Here is a 10,595-nt window from a genome sequence, read left to right as displayed (position 1 = left end):
TTACATTTGCGTAAGATTTTCTTTAATAGCTTCTTCTTGATTTTTACTAAATACTATTTCCTTTTGTTTCTCGACAATCTCTGTATTTTCCATAAAAGTCGTTTGTTGGGCTGCCCTCTTTTTCAATTGTTCCAATCGTACCTTTAAATCTTGTATTTTATCTTTCATCCTTCTCAATTCTTCCGCTTCTTCTCTTTCAACGGCACTCATTGATGGTTCCTTGTAGTTTACTAATCTCAGCACCTCTTCCGCCCTATAGAATAATTTTTGTTTATTGTACATATTATTTATATTGCGAATTACATTATTGATTTATTTTAAAGGGGATTTCCAAAAAATTTGCAATGCTTTGGGCACCATGAAAATTAAAAATTCACCAATACGTATTTAGATGCGTTCGAAAGGAACATATACTTTTCGAAATAATTATTCACCTGCGTGCTAATTCCTCCTGTTTATCTTTAATATCCTCGTAACGTTCGGCCAAACGTCCTGCAGTTTGTTGAAGCTCCTTTTTCGTTTCCATTAAAATATCTAATTCTTTTAGTAAGTGAGTTTTTAATGCTTTTAATGCTCGTAATTTTTTACCAATTTCTTCGCGAGCCTTATCATGCCTTATAAAATGTTGTCGGCGAAAGATTTGCGTAACGTGGAACAAGAGCTAAAACAATAGAGATAGAGTTATATATTGATTAAAAAATAAAAAAAAATAAAAGAAAGTATAAAAAAATTAAAGAAGTGTATTAATTAATAATTAAGAAGATATTTTCTTTTGTTACTTCTACGCATTCCCTCAGCGTCATCGATCGATTTCCAAGTTTCGTGATTGGTTGCGACGTTTCGTGCTTTAACAAATTTTTTATGTAGACGTCGAAAGGTTCTTTGCTCACCTTTAATAAATCAATGAAATAAATAAAAAACAAAAGATATATATATATATATATATATATGCAAATATTATTATCATTTGTATTTATTCGATCAGTATTTTTTATCGATTAATTGTAAGTTACTTTGTAAGATAAAAACCATTTTACTTAATGTAATTGATCAGTGTTACGTTTTATTATAAATACCGATCACTTTTTTGAGATACTGATTAAATATGTTCAAAAATACTGGTCCGATAAATGTCAGTCTATTATAATATAATTTAAATTCAATTTTGTAAATAATCGAACATACTTTTTTAGTTGAAGTCACTATTGGTTCAGGAAGTTCGATACGTGGAAGATAATGAAGATCTATTACGGAAAGATCGACGACATCGCCCGTATGAAGTAAAGCGATTAGCACGCATGGTTCTTGAATAAGTCCAAATCCAAGAATTGGTGTGGCCTCATCCTTTCCGGTATGCTTAGTTCTCGTGCAAATTAAATATTGCGAACTCGATTGATTTGACAACGAAGGTAAAAAGCTCTCTTCTATTTTATCTAGAATCAAACGAATCAGATTAAAGATTATTCTAATAGATATTTTAATAAATGGTATTATAATAAAAATTTATTTAATGTTTTCTTTACCATTGGTAATATTGATATAATCGTCTAATTGTGATACCATTGGTAGACTAACCATATGTATTCCAGCATTGTGAGAACAGAAGTACCTAATGAACGAACGTAAAATTCTATTCAATAAATAATCATCATAATTTTTCAAACTAATCATCCGTTCGATTACAGATATCTAATTTAAAAGTGATAATCGAAATACCTGGACTTGTTACCCTTATCGTTATGCACATGAATGGGACAATTATATTTTTTGTCATTATCCGTGAAAAATAAACCAAGTTCCATTTCTATACACTCGTAGATGTAAAGTGCATCTTCTGGTGTATGTAAACTGTAAGTTGAACCGTATTGCGACCAGGTCTAGAAAATTTTAATGAACACTGTCTACACATCGACATTTAATTACGTAAACACGAAAGATTTCAATCTCAAAAGAAAAATCCGATAGAATTTAATTTTTGTCAAACAATCGACGAAATGTATCGTACCTTTTTATCGTTCTCCTCCTCTTCCAATGTTTCTTTAAGCAATATAGCATGATATATTCTTCCATTGCACATAGCAATTACAACTATAGGCGGAGTGGTTTGTATGCACATGATCGAACACGAATCTATTCCATAATTGTCATCGGTCGGTGGATACATAGACAGAGAACCATAAACTACAGGTTTGTCGTAACTTTAAAAAGAGAATATATTAAAAAAGATATATCGATATTATTACGATGAGAATTAATATTAAAACGCATTTAATTCGATGCGTTCACTTACTTATCATAGAGAACATTATCACGAACAATGAGAACTTCGCCATTTCCGCGTAGTACGAGGATCGGCCATTCGATTTGATTCCAATCGATGGCGTTTTTAGCCTGTAACGATACCATCGATATCCAAAAAAATTTTTATTATCGAGCGACAATCCTTCCCTACTGTGAAATATATTTATTTATTTATTTACGTATATACCTCGTTTATATTTTTACCGACGAGAAGTTCCGGTCTCCTTAACGTTGGCGTAGCAAAATCAAAATCGACAGCAGTATCACCGAGTGACGCAAAATTAGGTATTTTCGATGGCGAACCACTCATCGGACTACGTCCGACTTTCCAACTTTTGATAAGCTTCGGCGTTCTATTGATCTCGCACTCGTACAAACTACGTAGAGAAAAGTAACGTAGTGGAAATTAAAATGAATTTAATACGATGAAAAATATCTAAGCGTATTTAACGATAGATAACGTTTCGTTTTAACGATACCAACCGAAAGATATTCTCGGATGTTAAAACCAAGAGATGAGAATCGTCGGTCGAACCTGGATGCCATCTTGCTTTACGAATTTCAGTAGTAGCACCGAAATCACCGAAACAATGGCTTCTGTAAAAGAAATCATTCAAATCGAAATACGAAGTACGAAAGAAATAACGTTCGAGAAAAGTAAAGAAAATCTTGGTCAGTGGTCACGCGAGTCTTTAACTTGTCACGGGACGACAAGCAGCTTTGTATAGATATAACATAAGAGATTAGGTATACTCGGACGTCGTTATAGCTTACGTTTCATATATATATAGATATACATAAATATATATATATATATATAAACATAAATATGTATATATGTACGTATATATCTATGTACGTATGTATTTTATTATTATTCTCTCGCTTTACGTGGCTGGACATGGTAACGTTGGCAAAGGGGGTTGGTTGTTGACGATGGTTAGTCCACGGTCGCGTTATTAATGTTCCTGGCATGGCAGGAAGAGAGATAGGAAGGAAGGAAGGAGAAGGAGAGACTGAGAGAAAATGGGAAAAAAAGAGAGGAGAGGAGAGGAGAAGAGGAGGAGGAAAGGGGGAGAAGGAGAGGGGAGGCGAGAGATGCGTGAGAGGGAGAAATTCGTGGATACGAGAGGTGTCACCAACACTAACGCTTCACAAACGAACATCAAGGACTCTACTGGCGACACCACTACTACCACTACTATCACCACCACGCGACCAACGTAACCATTGTACGCCAGAGTTCTTAATAATTGATAAAAATGTACGCGGCGCACCGTCAGCGCGAGAGAGCAGTATAAAGAGAGAGAGAGAGAAAGGGAGAGGGTAAGAGGGTAAGAGGGGCAAAAGCCAGGAACAGAGAGGCGTCAGACCACCCTTTGCACGACCACCACCCAGTCGTTTCGTTGACAAAGGCACATGCAACGATTTATTCGCCCTTTTTACCATGTACTCTCTCTCTTTCTCTCTCTCTCTCTCTTTCTCTTTCTCTTTCTCTTTCTCTCACTCTTTTTCTCTCTCACGAATTTTTCTTCGTTTTGTCAAAATTTCAGATTAATCAGAATATATACATATATGTGTGTGTGTATTTATGTGTATATGTGTGTGTGTGTTTGTGTGTGTCTATCTATATCGAGGTCTTTTACGTTACATCAAAAGTCATAAACCTTTACACGGATTAGTCTTTGCCGACAATCTTGCCTCTCGAACTCTTATCACCTTATATGCAACTCTCGCAATTCGGAGAGAATTCTCTCTCTCTCTCTCTCCCTCCCTCTCTATTTCTAATATTACTCGCTGAAGGAGAAAAAAAATAATTGAAAGAAAAAAAGGAAAAACGGAGAAGAAAAAAAGAGGAATAAAAGAACGTGCAGCTGCTCGAATCTAATTAAGAAATTCTTACATGGCAGTAGCGCACATTCTGCCATACCCTCTCCTCTTTTGCACGTCTTGTTCCTTCCATTTCGTTCCTCTTTCCATCTCTCTTTCTCTCTTTTTTCCTCTCACCTTCTTAGTCTTCTCTCTCATTCTCTCTCTCTTTCTCTTTCTATTTGACTCTAACTCTTTCTATTTTTCCTTCTCTTTCTCTTTATCTTTCCCTTTTCTCAGTACTCAGTTCGCCGAAGCGGCCCGGAAAAATTAAAAATAATTTTCCCTAGGTAAACGTATTAACCTCTCGGGCTAGTGGGCAAGCTTTTTTACGCGACGCTTTTCTCGCAATTTGTACAAAGAACCGGCCACAGGTCTCCCGACTTCAAAGCGAATCTTACAGAGAGTATATATCGCATAATTTTATTTCGCGGGGGTATATTTCTTTTTCTTTTTCTTTTCTTTTCTTTTTTATAATTTTTTTTCTGTTCTTCTTTATCCCATCCCTTCCCTTCCACCCTTCTTAACCTACCTCCCACCCCTCCAGGTATTTCTCCCAGTACCATTGTACGACCAACCGTTATATTGCGGCTTCCATTGCACCTCTTCTTCCTTAGAGAGTTTCTTCGAGTGAGAGAGAGAAAGAGAGAAAGATATATAAAAGGGGTATGAGAGGGGGAAAGAAAGAAAATGAAAAAAAGAAAAGAAAAAGAAAAAATAAGACGAATTGTTCCCTCACGATTTAGATACTCCTCTTCTCGCGCGATTTACGCGAGATGAAGAAAAAAAAAAAAAAAAAAAGAAAAAGAATAAAAAAAAAAAAAAGAAAGAAAAAGGAGAAAAGAGGTTTTGAAGTCTCCTAACCAGGAATATTACGAATACGCCAGATAATCGAACTAAATTAAAACGTTTTTACCATTACGGAGGATGAGTAATCGTCATTGTTCCCACGAGAGTATAAAATCAGAGACGACCGGCAAACGAGAGATAAGCGTCCGACTCGTTCGTTCGGTCTCTCTCTCTTTCTCCTCTCTTTTCCTCTCTTTCGTTCGCCTTTTCATCTTTTCTTCCTCGGCAATAAATCTCGGTGAAAAACCTATCCGGATCTACTACCGCTCGCTCTTCTTCTCCGCGCTTAACCTAAAAATTCATTAGATTATAAAGCCATTAATGCTCATCCGCGCGACCGGACTCGGATCTCTCTCTTTCTCTCTCTCTCTTTTCTTTTTTTCTTTTCTTCTCACGTTGATTTCACACTTGGATCGATGTTAGTTTGAGTTGCAAGTTCAGCGTTATTATTACCATCATTGTTCTATATAGAATTTTTTCTTTTTAGACGATCCTATGAAATTTTAATGAATATATACATATATATATATGTATATATGTAATATATGAAATACAAATGAACCGAAACAAAAGAATCTATTTATATGTAAAATAGAAAACATGAGCAAGAGCCTAGCCGCCTACGCGACAAAAATTGTTTTAGGAGAGTACAAAGGGTGAATCGTACGATTTAAGGGTTGCACGTTAAACCATCAAAACGATTATCTAATTTTATCGATATTAAAATTATAACAAGCGACAGCAGATTTCATCCCTTATGTCGTTTCGTTCTTCTTCGATAGGCTAAATTATTTCTTCGCTTAAACTTGCAAATATATTCTCAAAATTTTATATCGATCACACTCGATAGTGTTTTTTACATTATCAATGTCAAATTATGTATCTAATGTTCGTATCATTTCAGCCAATTTTACTTTTATCAAAGTAACGTATTATCGAGAAAAACATATTCGTGATTCAATAATATTTTGTTTAAAGCTTTTCGAAATCCCTTTAATAACTTGCGAAATCTTACAATATTATAATCGGCAATATAATCGTAAGACGAATAATATTAGGTTGACACCTGTTACAAACGTTTTCGTAATCCAAGTACAGTTTATAATGATCATTTTGTAGGATCCCCTCCATCTGGTTGGAACGTTCGCCGCGCTTAATTCTGACTTGGTGACCGTGTAATAACAAATACATACATGCATAGATACATATACACGTAAAACTGTGTAATATCGTTCAGTAACTTGAAATATTTTTATTAGATTCTCTTGAAATTACGAGCAGAGGCGAAGAATGAAAAGGAGGATGAGGAGGGCTTGAAGACGTTAGACGGTGACGAGGAGGAAGAGGAGGAGGAGGAGAAGGGGGTTGAAGGAGAATTGTGGTAGTCGTGGGGGCGGTTAGCAAGGTGGGCTTACGAAGCTATGCTCACGATATAACGAGAGCCATTATGATAAGCGAATGCATAGATTAGACATAACTTGTTAGCCTGCTTATACGCTCGTTATACGACGCTAACGTATACTATTCAAAAGACGAAGGGGCTAAATATTAGAGAGAGAGAGAGAGAGAGAGAGAGAGAGAGAGAGAGAGAGAGAGAGAGAGAGAGAGAGAGAAGATTGAGTGCTTGTCTAACCGACCAAGCAATTACAAAAGCGCGTGTTACACTTTATACCTTCGCTCACGTTACCAGATATTTTTAGAATCCTTCGGATTCTTTTTTAACGATCGCAAAAATTTATCTTACACGCAGCCAATTTATTTAAAAACTGACCTGTGTTCATATTTTTTTTCTCTCTCTTTTTTTTTTTTTTTCTATTTCGAGATTATTTAAATCGATCGATGAAAAATATCGACGAACGATCCATACTAATATGGTTGCATACATTTTTTAAGATATATCTAATTTTTCGATTTTCTTATTTTCATATTTACAGTACTTTCTTTCTTACTTCTTATTAAATATTCTTCTAATTAAATACACATGTACATGTATAAGTATCTACGTACTTGTGTTTAAACGATTGACGAAACAAGGATAAACTCTTATTATATGTATTTCCCGTACGTGAAAATAAAACGAAAGATGTTCTAATCTCGAAAATACGTAACATCGTTTCCGCGTTCTTCGAAAACTCTAGAATCTCGTGACTAGAAGGCGTTAGAGAATGGAAGTTCGCGACTCCGTTTCGACCCCGTGTCGGCCGGTGAGCGTTCTGGAAGATGCGTCCGATGGTGTGAGGGTGGCCCATAAAATCGGGATGTTGCGCAAAATATAACGAGCAACGTTCTCTGCTCGTTGCTGGCTGACGCTCCTTTCTCTCTCTCTCTCTCTCTTTCTCTCTCTCTCTCTCTCTCTCTCTCTCGTAATTCATCCTCTGCTCTCGCTTTGCTTTCGCCTTCCTCGACGACACCTGCGTCGGCAACTAAGCCCGTTAATTCTCAACGTTGCGTCCCGTTTCCATCGTGGGCATCGGTTTCGGGAAACGGTCTACCATTTCCCTAGATCCTTGTAACTAGGATCCTTCTCTCTCTCCCTGTCTCTCTCTCTCTCTCTCTCTCTCTCTCTCTCTCTCTCTATTCTCTCCTCTTCTGCTTTCATCACTATCTCGAAACTTCATTAATTATATCCTAATGATTCATTGAACGGTTCAACGAATATTAAATGAATAATTCATTCATTGATATTAATAATTAATAATTAATATCATATACTTGTGAAAGATAAATAGATAAGTATTTAGAGTAATAGAGTATTCTTATGGTAATATTTTTTATTCTATGATAACCTCGTTTTTTACTTTGAGATCTGTTTTAGTTTTCCTCGAAATTGATTCCTTTCATTAAAAATTACAGCGTGTTCGTTTTAACAGATAGTTAAAGATGTACGATATACGAGTATGGATTCTTAATATTCTTAAACAAAGTCGTAGATCGATATTCGTTTTCGAGAAAAAAGGAAAAAAAAAAAGAAAGAGGATGCATAAATATTTGAAGAAAAGAGAAAAAGATAGAAAGACGCGTTTCAAGGATGGGTGCCACTTACATAGATACGAGCATTCCTTTTTACACCTATGTATGTACGTTCACACGTCTAATCTCTAGAGCTCCGTTAGGTAGGTACCTCGTTACATGTGTTTGGCCTCCAAAGAGACAAAGTTTCGCAATCTTGCAAAGCTAACACACACATATACTGTATATACATACAGACGCGTTTGCGATACATTCTTACCATGCTAATGACGCGCAAATCGCGAAACGTCCCAGGGCCGAGCAATGCGAGAGAGCTTGGATAAAATAGCGGAGACGTTCGTGGAGAAAGCGGAAGAGCGAAAAAGGAGGAGAATTTGTAGGAGAATGGGATAGGCGAGAAGGAAGGAGAAAGAGGATGGTACGTAGAAAAAAGTCGTGGAGAAAATTTATGTGTCTTCGGACGTGACGAAACGAAACGAAACGAAACGAAACGAAACGAAACGAAAGGACGGAGATGTAGTTAGATCCGATGGTAGGTACTCGCGGACCGACCTGGCTGGATGGAAAACGGCAAACAAAAGGATATGTTGTATCTATATGTATATATGTATGTAAATATATGAGTATGTGTGTGTGTGGTAGAGAAAGAGAAAGAGAGAAAGAGACAGAAGGAGAAATGGAAAGAGCGCGAGAGAGAGAGAGAAAAGATGGAGAAAAAGTAAAAAAGGGATGCAAGTGTGCACGGGTTCGCAGTGCTAGCTCACCCTTCCTCCCTTCGACCCTCTTTCTCAGTACGTAGGTAACACACGTACTACCGGTGTAATTAAAAGAACCGACAGATGTCTCTCTTTCGCCGTCGGATTTTATTTCGTTATACGAGGAGACGACGACGACGACGACGACGACGACGATGACGACGATGTTCGCGATGGTGTCCACAAGAAGGACGAGGATGAGGACGAATACGAGGACGATCTCGTTGACGAGAACATGCTAGATGTATTTAAATTTTTTTACGTAACTCTACGGACGAAATTCTTTGATTAGAAGTGTCCTCGTTGGTGGCTACGAATGTAGTCATTATATATATATATATATATATATATATATATATATATATATATATATACATACATTCATAGATACATACATTTCTTTCAAGTACTCGTCGACGGATAAACGTCGTATATACCTCCTTCTATTTTCATCTTTTAAGCTCGAATCGTCTTCTTCTTTAAGAATATATATGTATGCTTACTTCTCAGGCTAGAATTATCGTAAGCTAACGTGAATCGCGTGCGAAAAGAAAGGGTTGGAGGGATAGGGATTCGAGCAAAAGCAAGTATTTCGTGCGACATAGATATTATTTACGCTTATGATCCTCTCTCTCTCTCTCTTTCTCTGTCTTTCTCGCGGAGATATAGACTACGAGAGACCGGTTTTGCGCATTCGCGCTTAATGCGGACAACGAGAACAAAAAGAAAAGAAGGAAAAAAGAAAAAAAAGAAAAGAAAAGAAAAGAAAAGAAAAGCATTTTATTATTCCGCCCTTACTTTTTTTGTTTCATCTCTTCGCATTTCTTCCTAGTTATATTTTACGGGTTGCGAGGTTCGGCTGGAGATTTTTTTTTCTTTCTTTTCTATACCGTACACTTTTAAAAAATTACCTACGACATATGTAACCAGGAAATACGGAATAATTCGATTTCTTTCGTTAACGTTGGTCGTCCGACCCGACGACGATCGGACGTACGAGAAAATGGTCTCAGAGCGACGATAAGGTTTCTCGTCGTATGTTAGATATACGATAAAGCGTGCTTTAGTATGCTCGCGCGTAAGAGAGATACAGATAGACACAAAGAGAGAAAAAGAGAGAGAGAAAGAGAAGGTATACCGTAAAACGGCTTATACATTTTTTTACCTCGGTGCGGCTACATTTTTCAAAAAGGCGCGGATATCATCGGGGACCATCTAAATCATCCCCCGTGGTAGAGACAAAGAGAGAGAAAGAGAGAGAGAGAGAGAGAGAGAGAGAGAGAGAGAGAGAGGTGGAGTATAGGGTGAGGGGATGGGGTTGGGCTTACCACGCACCCTATGTTCGGACTCAGCAAACACAAGCCAAACCACCAGCCGATACCTCGTCGGCTACCCTCCGAAAACACAACGACCGTGTCGCAGTCCGTTCGTGGCTCGCGGCAAGCCGCTGATTTTCGTTACTGCTTGCTCATCGAAAAAAAGTAGAAAAAAGGGGTGCGAGATGGAGTGCGTATATGTGTGTATGTATGCGACAGGAGAGAGAGAGAGGGAGAGAGAGAGAGAGAGAGAGAGAGAGAGAAGGATAGCGGTAGGAACGTTTGCACAGTGTACAGCGTAAAGATAGGAAGAGGGATGCGGCGACGAGCCGGTGTGCACGCGTCCTCCTCGCGTTCCCGTATGCGGATCACCGTGAGCGAATATATACGAGCGTAGAGCGTGTGGCTCCCCGAGATTAGCCGAGGCTTTATATCGGGATTACATATGTAAAACCATTAGGTTAAATCATTTTTTAAATAAACGCTTTTCCCCCTCTCGGACAGAACGGGCAGCTCAGCGAGCACTGCTACAGAT

The 10,595-nt window shown here is 37.6% G+C and overlaps 1 protein-coding gene across 1 annotated transcript in view; it reads right to left on the bottom strand.

Moving 5' to 3' along the window:
• LOC122636841 (nuclear pore complex protein Nup88) overlaps positions 1 to 10,595 on the bottom strand; it is a 57,369-nt gene that overhangs the window by 494 nt on the left and 46,280 nt on the right. Inside the window, exons 3-12 of the mRNA XM_043828474.1 lie at positions 2,785 to 2,898; positions 2,489 to 2,678; positions 2,291 to 2,391; positions 2,006 to 2,198; positions 1,717 to 1,877; positions 1,524 to 1,609; positions 1,186 to 1,433; positions 780 to 890; positions 435 to 661; positions 5 to 253 (exon numbers count right to left, since the gene is read on the bottom strand). Of these exons, the coding sequence (XP_043684409.1) occupies positions 5 to 253; positions 435 to 661; positions 780 to 890; positions 1,186 to 1,433; positions 1,524 to 1,609; positions 1,717 to 1,877; positions 2,006 to 2,198; positions 2,291 to 2,391; positions 2,489 to 2,678; positions 2,785 to 2,898 (1,680 nt within the window). The remainder of the gene's footprint in view (positions 1 to 4; positions 254 to 434; positions 662 to 779; positions 891 to 1,185; positions 1,434 to 1,523; positions 1,610 to 1,716; positions 1,878 to 2,005; positions 2,199 to 2,290; positions 2,392 to 2,488; positions 2,679 to 2,784; positions 2,899 to 10,595) is intronic.

The sequence above is a fragment of the Vespula pensylvanica genome, chromosome 23 (assembly GCF_014466175.1).
Source record: "Vespula pensylvanica isolate Volc-1 chromosome 23, ASM1446617v1, whole genome shotgun sequence".
NCBI lineage: Eukaryota > Metazoa > Arthropoda > Insecta > Hymenoptera > Vespidae > Vespula > Vespula pensylvanica.
Note: the sequence above shows the minus strand (reverse complement) of the source record. Positions and strands in the feature narration are given on the sequence as shown.